At 39.5% G+C, this 26,005-nt stretch overlaps 1 protein-coding gene across 1 annotated transcript in view; it reads left to right on the top strand.

The window, feature by feature from the left end:
• HLCS (holocarboxylase synthetase) overlaps positions 1–26,005 on the top strand; it is a 121,669-nt gene that overhangs the window by 18,215 nt on the left and 77,449 nt on the right. Inside the window, exon 6 of the mRNA XM_038125252.1 lies at positions 24,092–24,363. Within this exon, the coding sequence (XP_037981180.1) occupies positions 24,092–24,363 (272 nt within the window). The remainder of the gene's footprint in view (positions 1–24,091; positions 24,364–26,005) is intronic.

The raw sequence follows: 26,005 nt of genomic DNA on the forward strand, positions 1-26,005 counted from the left end.
AATGAGCAAGCAATCTCAAGGTCTTGTTAGCAGATCCAAAAATGGTGAGAAATGCTTTTACTATTGTTGAGACTTGGCAGCTCAGGAATGATTCCTCATCCCCAAACTGGAGTTTCCATTGTGTTTAAAATCTGCTGGTTCCCCTCACCTGCTCAGATTTTCTAATTAATTTTGGGAACCCCAAGCTCCTTTTGCTTATGAGGAAAAAAAAAAAAACCAAACAAAAAATTTGGTTTGCTCTGCATTTTTTACTCCATTAAGAAGAAATCAAATTAAGGGGTTATTTTTGGGTAATTTAAAAATTCTTTCAGTTTTAAGTGCTGTTTTGAGGAGTTCTTCACTTTACAACAGAGCTGTAAATTCTGTGGGATTCTCTAGGTGCCTCTTCCATCTTTTATCAGAACTCTCACCAGACCTGTTTTCTGATACCTTTTGGGCATCAAATAAAATTCTAAACTTTATTCTGTGAACAAATAGCTTCTCCTGGCTTTGCCTTTGCTGAAATTCCTGGACAATCAGTGTTCTTCTGCATCCTAGTTGAGATGCTGTTATTAATCCCATCAAACCTATGCTGCTGATTGATATAAATGTGATTATTAAGAATTTAGGATATTCCTCTCCACTCTGTGAGTCTTGGTGCCTTTTGCAGTGCAATTTGAAGCTGTTCCTGAGGGGGGGATTTAATTTTTTTTTTTACTTTTCCTCCTCAGAATTCCCATTTTGAAGTTTTAATTTCCAATTCACAGACCTTAAAACCACAGTCTTGCCCCGTGGATTAGAAAAAGCCAACAAAACATGAGCAGAACTGGAATGATTATATTTTAAATTCAACTGAAAGCTGTGCTGTCTGAATAATGGTCATGTCCATCTTTAAGGATTTTAGATCTTAGCAGGGAGAATTCTGCTGCAACAACGACAATTAAGAACAATTAAATGAAGAACAATTAAAATGCTGGTTAAAAGCTTAATTAAATCTACACAACTGGATGCTGAATGTAATTTTAGAGGCCACTATTGATACCAAAACTCAGCATCTTTGTTTTTTCTGCTTTTCTTGCTGGGCTGCAGAGCAAATGGAGAGGGAAACTCTGTGTCCTGTGGGGAGGGGGGACTCGAGTGTCTGGCACCCACATGTTCAGTGGCAGCTCCAAGCATAGAGATCAGATTTTTTCTGCAGCTTTGCCCTTAAACTCTCAAATATTTGCTCTTTCAGCCATCTCCAAGGATAATTTTTCAGACACAAATGCACGGATTGTGTTTTATTGCGGGGAGTTTCAGAGTAGGTTTCAAACCAAGGATTTACTCCTTGAAGAATGAGATTTGTCCCAGTGGTGATTATTCCCCTTAGGAGTTGTTACACCCACACATTTGCTCATCTTAAAACTTGAATAAAAACTCCTCAGGCTCAAAATTTTTTTGTGTATTTGAGTAATTCAGTAGCTGGAGCAGAATCAGCTCAGAGCAGATTTCCATGTCTTGGTTCTGGGGTGGCATAGTCTGCTTTTAAATTCCAGGTCCATTATGTCAGGCAAGAAAATGTGGAGTTACTTTATCCTGAATAAATCTTCCTTTGAGGATGGGAAATTTGAACTCTCAGCTAACACTATAATGAACCCTGATTTCAGGGTACATTTGGAGACAATTGTTTCTGAAATATTGCCATGCATATTCATGGGTGTTGTAGGACTTGAGATTCAACTTCAGGGTTGTGTTTTGGTGTTTTTTTGGTTTTTTTTTTTTTTAATTTCCAGTGCTAAAATTAAGGGTAGGTTACCCTGAAACTCCATAGTTTTTATTAGTATCCAACTTTTTGGTTTATAAGTGAACCAGAAATGGATAAGCTACAAAATGGGAGATTTGCTTGTTTTCTCTTGTCCTCAAAGCATGAGCATCATCCCTGCCTTACAGACAGTAGAACAAAAAACAAGAGCTCTTTGGCATTACTCACTCCAGAAAAGAAATTTGCTCTTTTCTCTGTCTCAGAAGTAAAATAAGAGCTGAGAAAAATATTAAATGACCAGCAGACAGTGAGAGAATTGAAAAAAAATCACTGATAAATCATTTGTGTCCCATATTTCTTACATTTTGAAAATGTATTATGTGTATTAGTTGAAATGAGCAAAAACCTTGGTACTTGAAAGCTTTTCCCAGTTTGTTTCTTGGCTAAAAATGAAAACATCTTTCAAGGCAAAGTAGCTTCAAGAAAAAAAAAAATGAGATGAAGCAATGTAAATGCATCTGTACCAATACAAATGGGTATTTGCTGAAGCACCTTACTGGTTTTGGGGAATGGATTTATTGTATCTGTAAAACTTCACCTAAGGGCTGATAGCTGTGCTATCAATTAGCAATATTTGAGATTTAACTGCATGGATTTAGGGCTTTTTTCCATAATAAATGCACAGGAATCTGTTGGGCTGCAAGGCTTTGAGTTGCCTGTGTGTTCAGGGAGGATGGGTTTGCATTTGCTGGTTGTGTGTTCTTCCCTCTCCCCTCCTCAAATTCACTTTTGTTTCTTTACAACAAAAAAATTGCAAACACACACAAATCATAAAGCAAACTTTTTTCAGTGTTGGCATTCATGGGAAGTGTCAATGTCTGGTTTCTAATCCAATTCCTGCTGTTTGCTGGTGTTGGAGTGTGGTTCTGAAAGGAATTGTTCTCCAAGAATATAGTTTTTGACAGTCTGTGCCTCATTGTTTTCCTCTTTTTGCTTCATTAGCACTCAGAATAATGAAATGATGTAGGGATTGTGTCCAAATTTAGCAGTACAGAGCTGCTCTGGTCTGGTTTTTGTATCTCAGTGATATCTCCTCTTGTGCCCAAGTGAACATTTTTAACACTTGTCACACAGGTGGAATAAATGATGTGTATTTTAGCATTTTTTTATTGTCTCTCCCCAGTCTTACATTACTCTGCACACTTCTATTCATGTAGTTTCCTTATGGAACTGTTGGTTCTTGAGTTAAATTTGTCAACTTTTGGGTCCCACTTATTTGGTAGAGGTAAAAGCTTAAAGGAAACTGAGTTTGTGGAGATTTTGCAACAGTCCTGATGTCTCAGGTTTGAGCTTTTCTGTGTTTCAGATTCTGTGCTGCTTTAGTGTGTGGGTCTGAGCTTCACATTATGGGATGCTGAGCTCTCTGCACAGAGCAGGGACACAAAACAATTCCTGCTCCAGCTGGGCACCAAGGACAAATGATCCAAATCTCAGCCCAGGAGCACAAACAGCGTGGGCTGGAGAGAGAAAAACAAGCAGGGTGGGAGTGCCTGGGCTAAAGCTGGAACTGGACAATGAACTGCAAGGTGCAAATGGAGCAGAACTGATCCAAGGGAGAGACCCTGTGCCCGCTCGTGCATTTTGGGACCATTTTGGTTCATCTTGGGTGCAGCCCTGGCTGGGCTCTTGTGCTGCCCAAGGTGGATCCATGGAGGCCTTTGAATAAATCCCTGCTTTATTCTTTAGCTCTGTCCAGCCTCTGCTCTGGGTCAGCCTTCCCAAGGCATCAGTCCAGGCCAGGATGCTTTTCACAAGAACTTCTGTGCCAAGGCAGCCCTGGCAGTGAAAAATCAGAGTCCCAGAATCCCAGAATTGTCAAGGCTGGAAGAGCCCTCCAGGATCATCCAGTGCCACCCCAGCTCCAGCAGCATCACCCCAAACCCTGTCCCCAAGGGCCACATCCAGACTCCTCTGGGGCAATTCCAGGGACTCCAAACCTCCCTGGGCAGCTGAGCCCAAGGCCTGACCACGCTGCCAGGGAAATTTTCTTTCCCAGTCTCCAACCTGAGCCTCCCCTGGTGCCATTTGAGGCCATTTCCTCTCCTCCTTTCCCTGCTTCTCCTGTCAGGGACTTGTGCAGAGCAATGAGGTCCCCCCCGAGCCTCTTTTTCTCCAGACTGAGCCCCCCCAGCTCCATCAGGAGTTCTCCAGCCCCTTCCCAGCTCTGTTCCCTTGCCTGGACATGCTCCAGCCCCTCAAAGTCCTGTTTGAGGTTGTCCTTTTCATGGCTCTCTTCAGATGCAAAGCGCTTGCTTGGATCACTGAGGGACATGAAATTAACACCTTGCCTTGAAAAATTGTTTTGTTCTCAAACACAAAAATAAAAAAAAAAACCAAACAAAACAAACCCTTTTGCCTGTGTCCAGAGAAGGAGAATGGAGCTGAGAAGGATCTGGAAAACACAAACTGTGAGGAGCAGCTGATGGAGCTGGGGAGCTCAGTCTGGAGCAAAGGAGGCTCAGGGGGGACCTTGTGGCTCTGCACAAGTCCCTGCCAGGAGGAGCAGTGAGGGAGGTTCAGGCTCTGCTGCCGTGTCCCAAGGGAAAGGAGGAGAGGAAATGGCCTCAAATGGCACCAGGGGAGGCTCAGGTTGGAGATTTGAAAAGAAAATTTCCCTGGCAGAGTGCTCAGGCCTTGGGCTGAGCTGCCCAGGGAGGTTTGGAGTCCCTGTCTGTGGGAGTGTTCAGGAGGAGTCTGGATGTGGCCCTTGGGGACAGGGTTTGGGGTGATGATGCTGGGGCTGGGGTGGCGCTGGATGATCCTGAAGTTCTTTTCCAACTTTGATAATCCATGATATGAGGAATAGTAACAGTGACTGCAGGTGGAAGGCATGGAGAAGACGATGAGGAATAATGGCAGAGTCACAGGAAAATTTATCAAGAAAATTTTTTTGGCTCTTTGTTCACAGGCAACTTTTTTAACCAACCCTATAGTGCAGCATGGCTGTGAAAGTAAAAAAGGATTTTTACTTATTTGTGAGACAAAAATTCAAGTGGTCAATTGAGAGATTGTTTATCCTGGTGGGAAACAGGATTTGAGTGACAAATGAGCTTTGCTCGTGGTGCCTCCTGTAAACATGGCTTTGAGGTGAAGGAGGATAGGGTCAGATGGGATCTTGGGAATGAGGAATTGTTCCCTGGCAGGGTGGGCAGGGCTGGGATGGAATTGCCAGAGCAGCTGGGGCTGCCCCTGGATCCCTGGCAGTGCCCCAGGCCAGGCTGGACATTGGGGCTTGGAGCAGCCTGGCACAGTGGAAGGTGTCCCTGTCATGGCAGGGGTGGCCCTGGATAATCTTTAAGGTCCCTTCCAACCCAATCCATTCTGGAGTTCTCTAATTATTAGAAGGCTGGATTACCTCCTGATTTGTTCACTCTCAAAACTTTCTTCAGCCTTTTTCCTGGAGCTGTTTTTAAGGGAGCCCTGGTGTTCCCAGTGCACTCACCAGTACTGAGCAGTGTCCCTGCCCAGCTGAGCCACTTCGGGATTGTCATTCTGTTCAAATCACCAGGAATTTCTGCTGCTCCCAAAGCTGGATGCAGCTGAGGCTTGCCCTACCTCTCCTGCAGTCAGGGGAAGGTGTTTGCCAGCAGGGGACACTTCTGAGCTGGATTTCAAGGGGAAAACCAGGGAAGGGATGGAAAGCATTTTATGCACAGTGTCCTGTACATAGATTTGCATGAAAATATCTTTGCATGTTTGCAGCAACTGCCCTGTATAATATTTCCAGTTTTAAAGCAGCCTTTGAAATTCCACAGGAGTCGGTGGCATGTAGTGTGAGAATACAGTAAAACATTTCCAATTAAGAAAACTTGATGGGGGGTGAAGGGAATTCCAAATGTGGAGCCAAGCAATTCCAGGTGGTGGTTAAAGATACCTTTTCCTTTTCTGCTGTTTATCTTCAGGGAATATTTCCCATGTATTTAGGGGACAGGGAAAAGGGAAATCTGGCAAACATTTGCCTTTATTTTACACTTCTCTACTTCAAATTTTGTTTTCCTTCTTGCGGGATGGCAGCAAACATGCTGTTCCTGTTAAACAAGCATGAAGCACATTTGTAGGCACATAATCATGAACAGCATTCTTACTTTGCATTATGGTTTGTAAACAACTTTTGGGCTGTGTATTGATTCAGTAAATGTTTTTGAGGATCATTTGGAAAATGCAGGAAGCTTTGAGGAGTGAAAGCAAGTATGCTGTTTATAGCAATCTCCATAAAAAGGGTCTTTATGCTGCTGTGAGAACTAAAAGTTAATGCCTTTTGTACCGAGTAGCATTTAATCTTTCTGTGGAGCTAACTCTGATGTGAAATTATGATGTGCTGGCATCTGACCAAAGTGCCACTCATGGAATTGGATTCTCTCATGTTTCAAGGCTGGCTTCGAGTCAGTGTGCATGATACTTCACAACCACTTTCTTCAGCAGGCATGTTCCTTCTGTACTGGAGAGAATGGAAAATTTCATTATCCCCCCAGAATGGCTTATGTAATATATATTTAAAACATTTGTGATCTCAGTCTGCTGCTGACTTCTCACTCTTGAGATGACAGAGAGCAGCACCAGGCCTGGGCATTTCTTGGGTACAGGTTACTCAGCAGAGTGCTGAGGCTGACTTTTCTTAGTTTCAGTTTTAGCTCAGAGTTTGGGATGGGGATCTAAATTTAAAAAGTCAAACCCTCGGTGGCAGATTGATCCAAATTCAGGTGTCCCGTTCTGCCTTGCTGTGAGGGCTGCAGTTCGAGTGGCTGGGTGTGGATTTTGTTTCAGCACTCCTGATAAAGCCTTTGGAGTCAGGGCTGCCCTGGAGCAGATGGGGGATTTTGGAGGGCAGGAATCCCTGCCTTGTGACAAACACAGCGCATTTGGCACCGCTCTGACCTCACTGCTGAAGATCTGACAAAAGTGGAGGATTTCCAAAAAAAAAAAACCCCTCAAGATTCCCTGATGTCCATGGGGCCTGCAGCTAATTTATGGAAGTGAGACTGGGAAAATGAGAGCAGGCTTGGCATCAGCTGGAGCCTGGTGAGATCCTCTCGAGTTACCATTGCTCAGAAATGACGCCTCCTTCCCACAATGGGAAATTGTTGTAGGGCTTGTCTGACAGTTCCATTAGGGCTTCTTTTGTAGCTTCACTTCTAAGCAAATTATGGCCAGAAGCTGTGTTTAATTAACATATAATTTAATTAATGGGGGAAGTTGGATAAATACAGAGATAAATAAATGTATATAACCAAGAGGAAATAGAAGCGTCCTGTTAAATCGCTCTTCAAAAAAGAAAAACCTGCAAACTTCAGCTGCTTTTGGAACACTGCATTTGCAGCATTCAGGTCTTCTGAATTTGTATTTTATTCCTTTGAAACGCTGCATTTGCAACATTCAGGTCTTCTGAATTTGTATTTTATTCCTTTGAAACGCTGCATTTGCAATATTCAGGTCTTCTGAATTTGTATTTTATTCCTTTCAAACACTGCATTTGCAATATTCAGGTTTTCTGAATATATATTTTATTCCTTTGACAATCCAGTTGTCCAGTAATGTGCAGAAAAAAACCCAAACTTGTTCTACAACACAGAGTTTATTATTGACGTTTATCCAGCTGGATTTATTCTGGAGAATTAAGATGGGAGTTTAATTGGAGTTATTGATTTAAAAGACACTGTGGTGTTCTCAGAGTTTTTCACTGGGCAAAGACTCCAAAAAAACCATTATCAGCTGTGACTTGTGCCAGCAGTTGGTGGGGAAGGGACTGCCTTAGGGATGGCTGTGTTCATCCTCTGACAGTTCATTTCCAGCCATGGTTTCTGACATGTTGAGGAAATCAGGAAATTCCAGGTGCAGGGGCAGTGGAATTTGGCATGTGCCTGTCTGGCTGACACGAAGCAGTTCTTAGAGTGAAAAGCTGATTAAAGAGCAGCTGTTAGCTGAAATCAGAAAGTTTGCTGTAGTTCCTACTCTTTTTTTTTTTTTTTTTTGGGTTGCAGTGGGTGTTCCCAACAAGCAGAATGTGTTTTACTTTAATAAAACATTGTACTCACTTGGACTTGGACTGGTGACATGGATGACAAAGGATTTACAAGAAAATTGAGGCAAGGTTTTCTCAGAAGGAAAAAAAAAAAATCAGAATACATCTTGTGCTGGCTGTTTTCATGGTACTTTTTCTTCTCCCAGGAAAAGTATCCTGTGTAAAGGTCCATCAGGGCAACCTGTATTTTACATTTAGATCATGCAGAGCTGTTCTTCACGGGATGAGGTGATTTAATTTCAGGAATTTCAGCTGGTCACAGTTTTATCTCTGCCAGCATTTCCTAGAGGATCCACAGCAGGAATGAAGTTGGGTCCTGCACCTGTACAATTCCATATACAGTCTTGTGGATGAGTATGTGTGTGGTAATATGTTTAAAAATATGTAATTATTTAAATCTGTGTATAATTTTATTGTATCAGTCATATTGGCCACCCCAAGCTTTAGGAATTATCTCCTTTCTTTACCCATTCCTTACTAAATACACAAGATAATAAAAGTGAGTCAAGTGCCAGAGGCCTGGAGGAGACCAGAGAGCTCCAGCCCTGAGAAAAGTTGGGATGAGAGTTCTCCATGGAGTGTGTAAATCAGAGCATGCTCCTTGACTGATGAGGATAAGAACTTTTTTTTTTTTTTTGAGAGAAAAAATGCAGGAGGAAGAGCTGGTGGATCTGGTTTGATAGCAGATGAAAAAGCAGAGGCTGTGTGGGAGGAGGAGAGAGGGGAATGGGGCAACAGCTGAAGAGCAGAGGTAAGGAGTAGGACTTGAACATGGAGAAAATAACTTTATTACTGCATTTTCTAGCATTCCCTACAGCTGCTGGTTGTTATGTACATATCTCATAATTTTAGCTATAAAAATTGTGCTGCTTTGGACTGATGGTTTCACTAAAATGTGGGACAAGGTTGGATTTTTACAGCTTGTTTTATTGAGAATCACTTTCCTGCTCTGGTGTGGGTTGTTTCTCAAGCCTGTACTAAATTGTGCTGCTGAATTTATCTAAGAAATGTTTTAAGAACTGCTTCAGAAAACATTTCAAAATATACTTCTTAATTTGTAAGAGAAACCAATAAATGTACAATTCAAATAATAGTAAAAGCCAGGCAATAGCAGGATCAGTATTGAGAAGATTTTAGCATGGAAAATAATATTTTCTTCAGTTTGAGAGTATTAATTGTAATAAATTCATGATTTTTGCATGTGGTGAGAACTTAAATTTGGAGTTTAGATAACTTAGAAACTGAAGTCTTTTGAAGTAGGGTCACAGATTGCTGAGTCTCAAAACATTTGCTGGGCAAACAACCCACATGTAAATTTTTAGTCAGCTTTTTTCCTTTGAATCCAAGCTTACTTAGAGAATTCCATGCCTTAACAACTTCAGGCAGAGAAACTAAATAAAAATAAAGCTGTTTTCATTTGCTGAGAGAAAGAAAGAGAGATGATGGGTATATATGGATATTAATTTGGATTATTGAACCATTCACTTATGGCTCTTTTTTTGTGATGTTTTTTGATGTTACACTTGGAACAAAGAAATTAATCACAATTTCCTTTGTAATTTAGCATCCAACTGATGAACAGGTCATAATAGAAGTATAAAAAGTTACATTGGCCTCATTATTAAAATAATTTCAAGGAAGAGCAGCGTTCAGCTGGAGAAAGTGTCTCATGTTAAGAGCTGTGCCTGGATGTCCCCTGCTTATGGAATAAAGTCAAGTTTTAAGAACTAGAAAACATCTTAAGATCCTCAGGAGTTTTAAAAACTTATTTTGTGAGAGCCTGTCTCAGCATTTCCATGGAGTCAGAATCGATGCAAATCAATTCCAGGAGGTATTTCTGAAATTCTTCTGCAAGATAAGGAACAATAGTTGTGTTTTGATGCACGATTGTCAAGATCTAAATAAAAAATTACATCTGGCATGTTTTGACTTTAGAACTTATTACACGAAGAGAGCAATTACCTCTGCGTTTTTCTGGTCTGGAAGACATTTCTTCTTTCCAAGATGGAATTATTGGTTTTAGGACTAGGGAGTGCACCACAGCTCCCTGTCAGGAGCAGCAGCTGCAGAGAGAGCTTTTATCTGGTTATTTTCCATTTTTTGAACTGTGTTTTAGGTGTTGGGATCTCAGTGCAATTATTTGCTGATGGAAAAGAAAATACAGTAGCTGAAAACAAATGGTAATTCTTATTTTTTTGCTTCCTTGGAGAGAGGGGCACTTTGCCAAAGTTACCATGAGCAGGATGAGCTGCAAATTAAAATCAACATTTGAATTTCCAAGGTTTTTGTTAGAAATACCTGGAAACATTTTTAACTGTCCTTTTGCCTTTAGAATATTTCTGTCACTATTTTAAATGAATGTTCTTGGGAGCTTTTTGCAATTATGGGGGTTTTTTACTTCTTTTCCTTTTTTTTTCCTGTTTTATCCTCTTTTTTTCTTCCTGTTTTAGCCATATTGCTTTTAGTAACACTTATTGATATTAACAGATATTGATAATAAATCATTCTGATATTAAAAGACATGTGAGAGGATTTGGTGCTTCAGTCCAGTGGTATTTCTGAATATCCAGAAACGATAAGAGTTTGCTTTTGGTATCTCTGCAGCACTTTTGGAGGTGGAAGTGGACTTTTCTCCAAATATTTCCAAGCTTTTTTCTATCCCACACAATCCACTCTGTTTAATTAGCAGCCCAGGATTAGCAGATTGGACATTTTTGAACTGCATTTAACTTTATTATAATTATTGCCCTTATTGCTCCATAGATAAAAAATTCTCCATCTGTTCAAGGACATTTTTTCCTCTTAAAAGCATTTGATGATTTGCTGGTATTTGATAATTTTGCTGGTAGAATTTAACTTTCACTGTCACAATCCTCACTGATTTTTTTTTTCCTCCCGTTTGGCAAACTGAAAGCACATATCAAACTTTAAACTCAAAATTAAATGATCATTGTTTTGCTCACACTCTCCTGTTTCCCCAGCAATTATGTTCAAGAAACAGATCCAAACTTATTTATCCTTACTAACCAAGGATAAATTAATTAATCACTAAATATCATGTATTGATATAGATTTTGTCTGGTTTGAGTGCATTAGTTTGTGTGCAACTATGCTGGAAGTGCATTTTAAACTCCTTTTTTTGCATTTTAGTACTGATTAAAGTAATCCCTGAAACTTTTTCCTTTAGGGCAATTCATTTTTAAAAGTTATCCCTTCAGTTTGGGACTCCTTATTATAATATAATTATTTTCTACAAAGTTGGTTTGTATTTATTCATTTAAAAGTTTATTTTTGGAGTGGATTTGTGGTAATATTTAAAATTTTGGATCTGTTTTGTAACACTAAAAGGAAAAACAGCCAAGGTCAGGACAGTCTTACAAAAGCAAGGGCTGAAACAAAAACCCTTCTGAAGTGGAGAACCTGGACGGAATGAAGTGAAGCAAATCCTTGCCTGGATTAATACAAAATTTTAGTGTGAAAAATCATCTTTTTCAGGTGGCAATTCAGATGAGTCCTTAAAAACAGAAGTGAGAGACGCTTGCAGGCACCGTGGTTTGATTTTAGTCAGTTCTGAGTTCTCTCTGGGCTCTGTGGCACTTTGGATTAACTGCTGCTGGCAGTGTGGAGCACAGATATCTGCAGGGGCACAGACAGGTGGTTCTGCTCAGGAAAAACCCAGGAAAATCCAAAATCCTGCAGAATAAAGAATGTGCCGTGCTCAGAAATGCTCCTCCCTGCCTCTGTTTGGGTCTGCAGGACAGTTCTCAAGCACTGCCTCAGCTTGGGTCTGTCCTTGTCTCATTCTTGGAGTGCCTTTTTTTCCCAAAATCCTGAATTTCAGTGCTGAGCTTTCACTTGGGACCTGGAAATTCAAACGTGACCTTGTGGAGTAGGAGCTCGTGCTGTGTTGGACTTGAGGCAAACCCTGGGTTTGTTCCATAAAATTGGACCTTATTTTGTAAGATTTAAATGAGTTTTATGTCCCAACTTTAAAGGAGAAATTAAATGTGAGGTGTTTCTTTCCCCATTTCTCCCTGAAGTGCTTTCAGCTCCCTTCAGAGGCTCTGGAGCTCGTTCTTGGATCCTTAAATCCAAGGTGCAGCCTAGGATTGGATCTCCATCTTCCTGGGTTTCCTCTGGGGGAAAACCTACTTGTTTTGCTCTGAACAAGGTTCAATCCCAGTAGGAGAAAGTGTTACGTGTGAAAAAAGGAGAAAATAATTACAGTGGCTTAAAAACCGCGTGGCTGAGAGAACTGTAAATGGAATTTGCATCATCCATTCTTACAACTGAGCTTTGTGTCAATACTGTGTTTAAATATTGTGTTTTCAACCATATTTTGTATGAAAAATTAGTATTTTTCTGATAAACTGGGCATTAGTGAGGCTTCTTTCAAGGTTCAGTATTTGCTATCCAAGTTTTACATTGCTGTGTATGTATACAGTGTATTTTTGAAGCACGAAGCTTCAGTGATACTCTGCTAAATAAAAAGCAGATTTACTTCCGAATTTTTTTTTTACTTTCATTTTTTTTTACTTTAAAAAAATAATCCCATGCTGTCATGTTATTTTTTTTTAATAGCTTTGATTATTGAAAGATTTTAAATGACAATTAGTGGTAGCTTAATACTGGATTTTGTCTTTGGAGCAGGAAAACACTCCAAGCGTATTCTTGCCATTGTAGCATAAAATTCCCAAGAAATTCTTCCTTTCCAGGATGTTTTTGGGAAACAACTCAGCCAACCTGAGTGTGTTTTAGGAAGGAATCTAAAATCCATGGTCCATGCTGAACATCAGCCCTGCAGTTTTGGGGCCGTGCTGGAATCCCCGAGCCATGGTACTTTTATTAATGTTTTTTACTATCTTCATTTTCTACTTTAAAAAATAATCTCATGCTGTCATGTTATTTTTTTTTTAATAGCTTTGATTATTGAAAGATTTTAAATGACAATTAGTGGTAGCTTAATACTGGATTTTGTCTTTGCAGCAGGAAAACACACCAAGGGTATTCTTGCCATTGTAGCATAAAATTCCCAAGAAATTCTTCCTTTCCAAGTTGTTTTTGGGAAACCACTGTGCCAACCTGAGTGTGTTTTAGAAAGGAATCTAAAATCCATGGTCCGTGCTGAACATCAGCCCTGCACTATTGGGGCTGTGCTGGAATCCCCGAGCCGTGGTACTTTTATTAATGTTTTTTACTATCTTCATTTTCTACTTTAAAAAATAATCTCATGCTGTCATGTTATTTTTTTTTAATAGCTTTGATTATTGAAGAGGTTTTAAATGTCAATTAGTGGTAGCTTAATACTGGATTTTGTCTTTGCAGCAGGAAAACACACCAAGCGTATTCTTGCCATTGTAGCATAAAATTCCCAAGAAATTCTTCCTTTCCAGGATGTTTTTGGGAAACAACTTAGCCAACCTGAGTGTGTTTTAGAAAGGAATATAAAATCCGTGGTCCGTGCTGAACATCAGCCCTGCAGTTTGGGGCTGTGCTGGAATCCCCGAGCCGTGGTACTTTTATTAATGTTTTTTACTATCTTCATTTTCTACTTTAAAAAATAATCCCATGCTGTCATGTTATTTTTTTTTAATAGCTTTGATTATTGAAAGATTTTAAATTACAATTAGTGGTAGCTTAATACTGGATTTTGTCTTTGCAGCAGGAAAACACACCAAGCGTATTCTTGCCATTGTAGCATAAAATTCCCAAGAAATTCTTCCTTTCCAGGATGTTTTTGGGAAACAACTCAGCCAACCTGAGTGTGTTTTAGAAAGGAATATAAAATCCATGGTCCGTGCTGAACATCAGCCCTGCACTATTGGGGCTGTGCTGGAATCCCTGAGCCGTGGTACTTTTATTAATGTTTTTTACTTTCTTTATTTTCTACTTTAAAAAATAATCCCATGCTGTCATGTTAATTTTTTAAAAAATATCTTTGATTATTGAAGAGATTTTAAATGACAATTAGTGGTAGCTTAATACTGGATTTTGTCTTTAGAGTAGGAAAACACACCAAGTGTATTCTTGCCATTGTAGTGTCAAATTCCCAAGAAATTCTTCCTTTCCAAGTTGTTTTTGGGAAGTGACTCAGCCAACCTGAGTGTGTTTTAGAAAGGAATATAAAATCCATGGTCCGTGCTGAACATCAGCCCTGCAGTTTGGGGCCGTGCTAGAATCCCCGAGCCGTGATACTTTTATTAATGTTTTTTACTTTCTTTATTTTCTACTTTTAAAAAAAACCAATCCCATGCTGTCGTGTCCATTTTATAAAAATATCTTTGATTATTGAAGAGGTTTTAAATGTCAATTAGTGGTAGTTTAATACTGGATTTTGTCTTTGGAGCAGGAAAACACACCAAGGGTATTCTTGCCGTTGTAGCGTCAAATTCCCAAGAAATTCTTCCCTTCCAAGTTGTTTTTGGGAAACCACTGTGCCAACCTGAGTGTGTTTTAGAAAGGGATATAAAATCCATGGTCCATGCTGAACATCAGCCCTGCAGTTTGGGGCTGTGCTGGAATCCCCGAGCCGTGGTCCATGTGAAAATGTGTTGTGGTTTCACCTTAACATTTCCCAGACATTTCTCCAACTCCCAAACCCCTGCGTTGTGACCCAGTGGGGAGGTTTTTTTTCCTTCAAAAAAAGGCCAAAATGAGGTCCAGCTGAAAGCTGGTGGGAGTTTAAAGCGTGTTTACAGTGCTAAGAGGAGAATCTCTGGCTCCTGTGCTGCTATTTCATATTCATGAACACTAAATTCATTCACATTTGATGTGTGTAACCCTGCTGAAAGGCAAAATAAACCTGCTGGAAAACCCTCAGCCAAGAATTGGGTATTATCAGGGAGAAGAAAAAATATTTGCTTAGGTTTTATTTACTTTAATCATTCTACTGCTAATTCCAAGATTTTCAACAAACAATTTTGTTGTTAGTTTAAAAAAAAAAAAAAAAAAGGTTTGGTACCAAATAAAAATAGTATTATGTGATAGCTGTTGAAGAGAGCCAGTTTTAGCTGCTGAATATATTGCATCTAATTTATTGCCCTATTAGCTGAGAACAAAATTCTTCTGTATTTTTTTTTTTCTTAGTCTATACAGGATACTTTTGAGAGTAATTTAATATATATGTGTACAGCATTTGGGGTTAGATTTATATCTTAATTTATGCTTCCAAACACGACTTTGATTATATCATTTAAAAGAGAAAAATCAACCCGCTTTAATATGCATCATGCTCAGATTTTAGAGCAAAAGTGGAATGTCTTTTCCTTTCTGCCTAGACTTATTTTTAGCCCAGTTGCACATAGGTTTAATTTACTGTGGACTTTTCCTTCAGAAAAATAACAATTTTGTTACAAAGTAGGTGTCACGAAGAATTAAACGCCCGACCCGTAATTTCTCACACCTTTTTTCTGGTAGGATAAATCACCACCTGGCAGAAGTCTGATTTATCAGCCTTTTGGTGAAGTGTTTCGTGGTGATGTTGTGTCAAAGGTGGACCTTGTTCCTCTGGGTCCTTTCCCCTCAAAAGCAGATTTATGGGCTGGGGCAGCAAACATGTCCCAATTACTGGTGCGGGACCAGCTCCCCTCTCAGAGCTGCTCGTGCACTCTTTAATTTCTGAGATTCAAAGCTGCTCATAAATGAGATTTTACCCTGGGATTTTTAGTGTCCTGTGCTTTAAAATAAAATTTGATCATTTACTGATACTGAGCCTGAACTTGGATTTTTGTGCAATGTGTCGACAGTGCATTTGTGATAAATTAGAGAAGTCCTTCTTTTATTGTTGCATATGCATGTGGAGCTGACTTAGCACTAATAAAACATTTTAGAATATTTTGACACAACTCCACTTTGCTCTTTTTCACTATGAGGAGACGGCCTGAGCTGTAAATTCTGCTTTTAGCAGAAACCTCGAGCAGGCCTCAAAATCAGCCATGAGAAACGAGCTCAGTGTCCTAAAACCCAGCTCCATCAAATTAAGGAATTTTTGTTTCAGTGGGCTGTTGGCCTTTCAGATGGAATATGGTTCCCTTCCCAATGTCATGGGCTTTTTTTTCCACATGCATGGACGGCCCCAGGATTTTTTTTAGGGGTTTTTTTTGTTTTTTTTTTTTTTTTACAGCTACGCTTTCAGTTCTGGATGACGTTTAGCCTTTGACCCAGGCACTTTCTTACAATAAACAGTTTGTTGATGAGAGCAGCTGCTGGGAAGATTGTTTCCAGACTGTTCTGCTGCAGCTGAGGAAGGAGAGGAAGCAAAATCCGAGATGCACCTTACAGCCTCCTCCTCATTCCTCCCCTCAGAGCTGGTTTGTGCTGAGCAAACCTTCAGCACCTCTTCCCATCCTTCTTCTGGCATCCCAGTTCCCAAGTGGAACTCTCTGCTAAAGCCAGGGGAGATGCAGCTAAAACAAACTTGCTGTGAAGACCATAATTAATTTCTTTATGTATTATTTTTAACCTATTTACTTATTCCCATCCTACTTCTGGCATCCCAATCCCCAAGTGAAATGCTCTCCTAAAGCATGAGAGACGCAGGTAAATCAAACTTGCTGTAAAGACCATAAATAATTTTGTTCTGTATTATTTTTAGCCTATTTACCTATTCCCATCCTACTTCTGGCATCCCAATCCCCAAGTGAAATGCTCTCCAGAGCATGAGAGACGCAGGTAAATCAAACTTGCTGTAAAGACCATAAATAATTTTGTTATGTATTATTTTTAGCCTATTTACCTATTCCCATCCTACTTCTGACATCCCAATCCCCAAGTGAACTGCTCTCCAGAGCATGAGAGACGCAGGTAAATCAAACTTGCTGTAAAGACCATAAATAATTTTGTTATGTATTATTTTTAGCCTATTTACCTATTCCCATTCTTCTTCTGGCATCCCAATTCCCAAGTGGAACTCTCTGCTAAAGCCAGGAGAGGTGCAGATAAAACAAACTTGCTGTAAAGACCATAATTAATTTCTTTATGCATTATTTTTCACCTCTTTACCTATTCCTATCCTTCTCCTGGTATCCCATTTCCCAAGTGGAACTCTCTGCTAAAGCCAGGGGAGATGCAGCTAAAACAAACTTGCTGTGAAGACCATAATTAATTTCCTTATGTGTTATTTTTAACCTATTTACTCTTATTTTTCATTGTTTTTCTCTACAAAAAGTAGCATCCTGACTTATTTTTCATCAGTCACTGAATCCTGACCTGGGCCCTGCTGCCTGTTTCCCAGGATGGGCTGCTGCCCCTTGGATAAATGAATTTTCTGCCTACACACGGTGCTTTTTAAAGCTAAATTTAATTTTGGATTCAGATTTAGGCAGGGATTTATGAGCAGTTGCTGGATGCGTAGTCCGGGAATGGCTTGAAATCTAAGATGCTTCGTGTTCAAAGAGATGGGCTTGCAATAAAGAGGATAAGGATACCTTGCAGCACTTTGTTAAAAATCTTTCCCTTTTTTGGATGAAGTATTCCACGTATCAGTTGGGAAAATGGATCCACTGTGTTTATGTAATGCAATACTTGTTTTTGAAAACACTCTGAAGAGTGGAGACAAAAATAAGGCACTTGACTAAGTGTCTGGAATGATCTTTCAGAAATGATGAGCTTTTTCTGCCTCTCTTCAGCTAAATAACCACCTAAACCCAAAATAACCTCTGGAGACTCCTAAAAATCAGGTTGGTTGGGAATTCAAAAAGTGACCAACCCTGCCATCTTTCTGAATGTTCTTCTGTGCTTTGTGCAGTCCAAATCTGCTGCTTTGCACCGCGTCTCAGTTTAGGAAATATAAAAATATTATTAATAAACTGAAACAGATTTCCAGGCTTGCAGAATCCTGGGAATGCACGACAAGTACCAGCCAAGGAACTCCAGTTCATGAGAACATGAAATGAAAATGTGCCTCAGTTGTAGGACAATAAAATCTTTATGAAGTTCTTCAGGCCACGGGGAAAGAAGGGAGTGGAGAAATGGGGATTTAAAAGGTTTTTACCTGGTGAACAAAATCACCACTGGTGAAAATAATGGCCTGAAGTTAATTGTAAACAGTTAATATTAAAGGAGTTTTCTAAAAACTTCCTAAAAACTGGATCAATTTGAGTACTTTGTGTATTTCCAGGTTCTGAATGTGTTGTAAGGAGGTTTTTCTGTTTAAAAGTTCTGTTTGTTCCCTTTGTTCCAGTTGTTAGAAAATCCACCTCCCAGCTGGCACTTCCTTAAGTCTGGGTGTGAATGTGCAGTTTGGGAATGTAATTAAATATTAATGACATCAGCATTGAAAGTATTTTTATTTTTATTTTTTAATTTTTATTATTTTCATTATTATTATCTAATGAGATCTAATACTCATTCTTCATCCTCTCCACTTTCTCTGTGATCATCAAGAGATGATCTTTCCTCATTTCTCTATATCAAATTTTTGCATCTGGTTTTTTTTTTTTTCCCTCTGATTTCTTCAGACTTTTCCTACGCGAAAAGTCATCTTACTTTGCTTTTAAGGGAAAACAATGCATTTTAATGAAAAATTGAGGTAGCAAACTTTATATATTAGCATTTTATAAAACCTCATTAAAAGGTAGGGTTGGAAATGAATAAGGACAGTAGATAATTTCATTTTTCTTGCATATTATGTGTATTTACAGCAAGTAAATATATTTATATGTTGAGATATTTATATATATTCTATATATATATATATAAATATGTTGAGATAAATAAATATATATATGTATGTTGATATATTTATATCTTTTTGGTCATGTTAAATACTGTTTCTATTGGATCCAAGAGATGCTGTGGGAGCTCTCCAGTGATTAATTTAAATTTAACACCTTCAAGGCTGTTGATCAAAGCTGTGTAAGACAAGGAGCACATGGGGATATTTTTTGTCTGTATATGTGTGAATTTTTATGTTTCAAATTGAACTCAAAGGACAACCCTTCATTAAAATATTTGCTCTCCTATCAGTGCTAGCAGAGAATCCATAGGGATGAAATATATGCATTTGAGATCCTATTTGAATTGTATAATACTCTTTTGGGAGCAGACAATTCTGGAAAAAAAAAAAAGCAGATTTTAGTCCTGTTGGAGGTGTGATGTCTGGTTTTGCTTCAGACAGGCTCCTCAAAAAATTGGGTGCTTTATGCTTGTGTAATCCTCACTTGCTTGCAGTTCAAAAAATAAACATATATATATATATATATTTAATCATTCCATCAGCTGATAAAACATGAATCAGCACATCAGCTGGAAAATTCTCAAAAATAAAGATAGTTAATTAAAAATCATTAGCATTTATACAAAAGAAGAAAAAAAAAAGGTTTTAAATCATGTACTGTGTCTCCAGAAAGTGAATATTTGGCCTCGCTTCACAAGCACAGCTTAAGTACAATACTTTAATCCCAGTATTGAGTGTTCAGGTAGAGCATCATGGTTCAAATCCTCTCCTTTTCCCTGACAGGAGAGGAGGGAGCTGATGGAAAATGTTTGCTTTATGGCATTGTATTTTTAGCTTTCGTTTCGTTTCGCCTCCTCGCTTTTAATAGGAACCAAATTAAAATGGAATTTAATAGGAACCAAATGAATTTAGGCTGTGAGTGAATTTTGTCTCAACAAAGAATTCCATTGATGGGGAGTTTCAGGCCCGTGGTAGGAAAGAGCAGCTCCCAAATCTGCCCAGTTAAATTGCATTTATCTGTGTACGTGCACGTGCAGATAAAAATAAAAAACCACATCCAAATCCTATCTATATAAACAGATTGTAAGAATAAAGTCTTGGATTTAGGTTTATTTTTAACTGTTATAACTGGGTGTGCTCGGTGCAGAACTCTCATTGTTTGACAGAGCCCAGGTGCAAATAAAATCTTCTCCATCAGGAGCTGTAATTTGGTGTTATTTTGTACTGCAGCAGAGAAGGCTCCAGATGCAGCTGGTTTTTGTCTCCCTGTTCCCTCCTTGTTCAGTCTCAACCTCTAAGTGAGCATTGGGGAGAAGTGAAACTTAATGATTATGAAATTAAAAAGAATTTCAAACAGTGAAAGCAAACTTCTGTTACGGAGCATTTCTGCACACACCTGACCAGACTCTTAAAATTACAGAAAGCAAATGTGAAATCATAAATAAAATGCAGCTTTTGCTCTTCCTTCTTCGTGTTACAGTTACCACAATTTGTGCTGATGAGTGGAGGGGCTGAGGGTCTGGAGTGTGCAGTAGCTGAACTTTGTATTTCTGGGAATTTTGGGAATTACTGTCCCCTGCATTTGTCTTCTTGCTCAGAGCTTTTCAGCCAGTGCCACTCTCAGTGTGACAAAGCAGAATTCTCCTGGTGTGTCCCTGGGTACAGGATCAGTGCTTGGAAATTCCCAATCTCTCCTTGGTTTTCTTTAAAATATTTCCATTGAGCTTTGGAGTGTGGAAGATTTATTAGTGAGAGGTGTTGGGTAGTTTCTGTTGGTTCAGTGCTTTTCTGCTTTTGGTGACTTTTTTTAAAAATAATTCATTGAAATTACATTTTTTTACCATTTAAAATACAGGTAGAAGCATTTTCTTCTTACAAATATTAAACTTGTAGATGAATATTTTAGCTGTGAAAAGCTGAGTAGCTCTCTTGTCACCAAGCTGTTTGGTTGGGATGAGAAATTTAATTCTTACTTTGAGAAAGAAGGGAGCATCTTTGCCTTAGGGAATGTACACTTGGAAAGTGGGATCGGAAGTAGAACCCCACAATTTTATAGAAAATAATGGCTTTAGGATGAAGGAGAACAGATAACAGATTAAATTAGATATTAGGATGAAATTGTTCCCTGGGAGGGTGGGCAGGCCCTGGCACAGGGTGCCCAAGGAGGTTGGGGATTCCCTGGATCCCTGGCAGTGCCCAAGGCCAGGTTGGACACTGGGGCTTGGAGCAGCCTGGCACAGGGGAAGGTGTCCCTGTCATGGCAGGGGTGGCACTGGATGATCCTTAAAATACATTCCAACCCTTCTGGGATTCTGTACTTTATGAAATTTAGTTTAGCTTGGCTTCAGTTCTGCCCAGAGCTGATGAAGAACAGTTTCAGAATTTCTTTGTGCCACCCCATGAGCAGTTCAGTTATTAAATGTACAAAGCATGTCCCTGGTAGTTGTGAAATGCAGATTTTCCGCAGTGGTGTGTGTGAGTCGCTGCAGATCCTGTCAGAGCCTGAACACAGAACAGCTGCAGCTTCTGGCATTCCAGAATCCTTTACATCTTGGAGCAGCATCTTCCAGGATTCCCAGGAAAGCCGTGTCCAGCAGTTTGGCTGTTCCCTGCCCTGTGTTGGATGCCTGGGCTGCTCCCAGAGGTGTCCAGGAGGTTCCTGAGCCAGCACCTCTCGTGGCAGTGGCCACCAGAGGCTGCTGCAGAACGGCAGATGCTGCTGGAACAGGAGAGCTTGGCAATTCCAGCTGGATCCTGGGCTGAAATCCCACAGTTCTGACAGGATTTTATTCATGTTCGGTGGACTTGGAGCAGAAATTGACCTTCACTTTGCATATAAGTTCATTTCGTTATACAATAGTGTTATTTTTTCTGTGCCAGTATAATTGTGGGATGTTCATCATATTCATTTTCCTGGAACGTTGTCTGCAGGAAGTTCTTACAGTAAAAATTAATTTTTCTACTGTGACCAGAACTTGAAACTTTGTTAAACACCTAAACCCATATTTTCTTAGGAATTTGTTGGGAATTTTCTTAGGAATTTGTTTCCATATTTTCTTAGGAATTTGTAAAAATCCCCATCCTTGATTATGTGTTTATATTTTTGATCAGCTCAAGAGGGGCATGGACGTTATGGGGGAAATTAGCTTGAGCATTATGCACATATAACAATTCTTAAATGGTTCAGGATGTGGTAGAAGCAGTGAAAACAAGAAGTTCGCCTAAAATCTATGGGGAAAAATCCCTTGAAATAATACACTCAGGAGAGTAAATGGTTGGAATTGTGTGGCATATTTGTAATAATGGAACAGCACACAGAAATAGGTGCTGTTTTGTTCTTTCCAGAAAATATTCCGTGGCAAAAACACATTGTAATTTCTGACACAGCCTCAAGCACTTTTCATTGTTTATTTACAGTGTCATCAGACTTTAATCACCTTTATTTTGTAACTTCATTTCAGACTGTAAACCCAGCCTTAGGTGAGTTAATTCTGGGAGAGTTAAACCCAGTTTTAACTCTAGGTGAGTTAAAATTCTCTTTCTGTGTGGATGACTTGCACATCCAGTGCTGCTGAGTGAATTTCTGTGTTTGGAAAGCAATAGGAAAACACTCTCTGATTAAGCACAGTTTTTCCATGTTCTCCCTGACAGAAATGAAAGCTGTAATTTTTCTAAATATCAGTTACAGCCAATCAGTTACTGCGGGTATGTAAAACAAGTAGGATAATGTGTAAGGAATTTATTTATTCTGTCAAAGCTCTGAGTGAAGGTGCAAGTCAAAGAAATGCTCACAAAACCTTTAATCATCATCACATCATCATTTATGATGCAGAGCAAAAAATAAAGGGGGGGGGGAAGGAAATATTTAAAGATACTTTATCCAAGAGTTTAGACAGAAAATATTCAGAGGGAGCTTTAGGAAAGCAAGATATGAGGCGTAATTTCTCTGTAACTAAAATTTAGCTGCTGAGTCTCTCTTAGTCTTGGGGCTTGGAAGCAAGTGCTTGACAGAATTTGTGAAAAATTATTATTTTCTTTGTGTCCTGCTGTGCCACCGGTGCTGCAGGGCTGACAGCACAGGCAGCAAAGGCTGTGAAATTTGAGAACAGGTCATTTCTGTTGGTGGAAATCCAGAGGAAGGTGTTGGGAACAGGAGCACTTCTCTCATTCCTTCTCCAGGTAGAACAGAGGGATGTGGAGAGGGGGAGTAATTCTTGGATAGATAACTGTTCATGGGAAGTTTGCTCTCAGTTTGTGGTTTGTGGGTTTTGAAGAGTTGGGCTGGAGCTCAGACAGATCTTGTTCCAGGGCAGGAGAGCTTAGTCCTGCCTTCAGCACCCACACAGAAAATGTATTCCAGTTCCCAGATGCAGCAGTGATGGGAATGAGGGGTGTGGGTTTGGTTTGGGCTTTTTTGTTTAAAAATCAGATCTCTTCCTCTTGGAAATTTGAGGGCAAGTATCACTAGTGCCTTATTTCCAGTCAAATTGAAGCCACAATTTTTTGTGGTTTCATTTATCACATAAAAGACAACTTCAGCTCTGAAATTTAAGCTGCACACTGAGCAAAAAGTCCCAGAATCTGTGTTAGTGGCTGTTCCTAAAGGCGTGGCAAACATGTCACATCAAACCTCTCAAAGCAGAATTTGTTACCTCCAGAAAGAGTGAATGTGGAGCAGTTGGTGCAGGGTGTCACCACAGGGGTACTAATAGTAGTAAATCATCCCTTAGCTGAAGGTGTGACCTGTTTTAGCAGATATTCCACTGAGAAATCAGTAAATGGTTTTTTTTAACTGCTGGTTTAGCCTTCAAATTGAGTCTTAGTTGTGGGAAATTAATTTGTAGGGAATTCTCAGAGCCTGACAGAAGGCTCACACAGTGTGCAAACCTCGAGACAAGAAATGCTGGCTGAGAAATGCCCTGGAATAGGACAGACATTGTTGGGAGAGAAATGGAGCTAGAAACAAGTTTCAAAGGATGGCCTTGCAAATAAGACTGGATAGTTTGGAGAAACAACTGTGAAAGATGCATTGCGGTGGGACCCACGAGGGGTGATTTTAGAAGATTGGCTTTAAGGCATTTACAGCATGGTGTGGCTAAAGTTGATAGGCCAAGAAACGTTTATAGTGCATTGTAATTAGGAAATAATTGGCTTCTGATTGTGATGGTGTGAATTATAGCATCTGTACTGTCTAACCCTTCTCATGAGACTGAAAATGGAATAAAAGTTTTTAAAACACCTCTCAGTTACCCCATCTGTGGGTCAGAACAAGGCTTAATCCAACACTTAGTGCTGGACTAAAGGGCTTCCTCCAGCAGAGGATCTCAGCACGTTGAGAAACCTGCCAGATGCAGATGAATGTGTGTGCCCCACGCTCCAGGGTGTAGGAAGACCACTGCAAACCCTGCTACAGAGAAAAATTAAGCTTAATTAATCTTCAAAGGAGCGTGGTCTCAACTCTAGGACAGTGTCAAGTACGAGCAGCAGAACTTTGTTTTTGAAGAGGAAGAATTTCCCTGTTTTGAAGTAAATTGCTTGAATAAAAATGTTTTTGGAAGAATGTTGGTGTGTCCTCACATGGGATGATCTGTCTTTCTCTTGTTGCCCTTGCCCACAGGAAATCCATCTTGCTTTCCTGAAATGGCTGGAGGGGAACGTGGATGCTGAGGGGCTGAGGGCATCCAGCAAGGTGTCCCTGAAGTTTGTTTCATCCTGTGAGTCCAAGGTGGAGGTGACTCCATCCCTGGTGCCGGTGATCACGGAGATGGGGAGTTTCTCCTCAGAACATTTCAGCCTCAAGACCTATCAGCAGCATCTGCAGACCAAGAAGCTGGGAAAGATCCTTCTCTTCACTGAGGTCACCACGACAACCATGCATCTTCTGGATGGGTAAGATGGGGATCCAGGGCATCCTGAGTTAACTTTCTGATTGGGAACTCATGATTGTGGCAACGCACAATGCTCCCAGAGAAGCTGGACGTGAAGTAAAGAACTTTGTGTTCACAGGATGTTAATTGATGATATATAAAATACTGAGCCATAAAAGGGTGGGGAAAGCTGAGTGGGACAACTTTTTGGTTGGTAGTGGAGTTTAATCTTTATTCCTCCAAACATCACCTTAAGAAAATTTGATTTAATAAATATTCACATTTAGGAGATGAAATACATTCTCTAGTGAAAATTATTCTCTAAGCCTCTTACTTGAGAGTAGCGATACCGAGGAGGTTGTGCCCCTAATTTTAACCTTCCTGTTTTCTCTCATTTCTTTTGCTGAATATTTCCCTAAAATGCTCTTTAGGGCTTGGTTTGTGTTCTTAAAACGTGGATTAGAGCTCTGCTAGAGGTTCTTTCATCATCACACAGATGACCCTTGTGAATGAGCTGTGGGATACCTTAGAGAAGGTTCTTCATTAGAGTTTAAATGGGATTAAGTGATAGGAAAATCACAGTTACTAAATCTCAGCCTGGAGTCTGTGTAGAAAGGCTGTACTGTTGTGTTTAGTGGAAATCTGGTGGAAAAAACTGTCTTGGGGAAGTTGTTGCTCTTCAGGACAGAAACTCCAAGCCTGCAGCTGTAAATTCTTGTGTCAGCTGGGTTTGAATATCAGGGTTGATTTATCTATAGAAATTGCAGATGAATTTTACTGGTGAAAAACAACCTCAGGAATTTTGTTTGGGATTTTTTTTCTTTAATCTAAATTAAATTATCGTGAGTGTTGTCACTGAAGAGTTAACCAACAATAATGGCTTCAGTTCTCGGCCTGAGAGCCTATTGTGATTTATGGACAAATACAAATTTCAGTTCCAAACCATTCCCTGTGTGTTCAAACATCCACACATTAAAAAAAAGTTTTTGTCTAATTTTGCCAATGCTCTCCCCCAGATTTAATCCTGCAGCTGATTTTGCAGTGGCTTTTGCAGAGATAGAGACTTGCCAGTTTGATAAGAGGCCATGGAGAGTTATTTTATAGAAATTCAGTTATTTGTAGCATTTGCTTCTTCATTTTTAGTGCTCACAGCATGTTCAGCCCACAGGGTTGAAAGGAGGACGGTGAAGAAATCGGTGATAATTGAATACATCAAGAGGTTTCTTCCCTCAGTTTGTTTTGGTTCTCAGTAACTTTGTTCCAACATCTCAGTAAAATCAAGTGTTTAATTCAGAGTTTTGGGATTTGTTTTGCATCAAGCTAAATAGAATCTCACCAATTTATGAATGATTAATTATCAAGGCAAGGGACATAAGAGAACTGGTCTTGATTTTTCAGATATGTTTAAAGGTTGGTCTTTTGTATTAAGTAATACAAATACAGTGAAGTGCTCACAGATACAGGTCTTCAAGATTCCCCCCATCATGATGAGCCTTCAATAGTTAATTTTCAGGTAAGTTGTAAACTACAAGTCCTGACTCTACATATCTTAGGCTAGGAAGATGGTCCTAGGCAGATCGTAATTTGAATTATTACTTTATTAATAATCTATCTGAAATTTATTTTACAAAAAGACTTTTATTAAGTTATAATAATTATCTTAG

This window comes from Motacilla alba, chromosome 1, assembly GCF_015832195.1.
Source record: "Motacilla alba alba isolate MOTALB_02 chromosome 1, Motacilla_alba_V1.0_pri, whole genome shotgun sequence".
Classification (NCBI taxonomy): domain Eukaryota; kingdom Metazoa; phylum Chordata; class Aves; order Passeriformes; family Motacillidae; genus Motacilla; species Motacilla alba.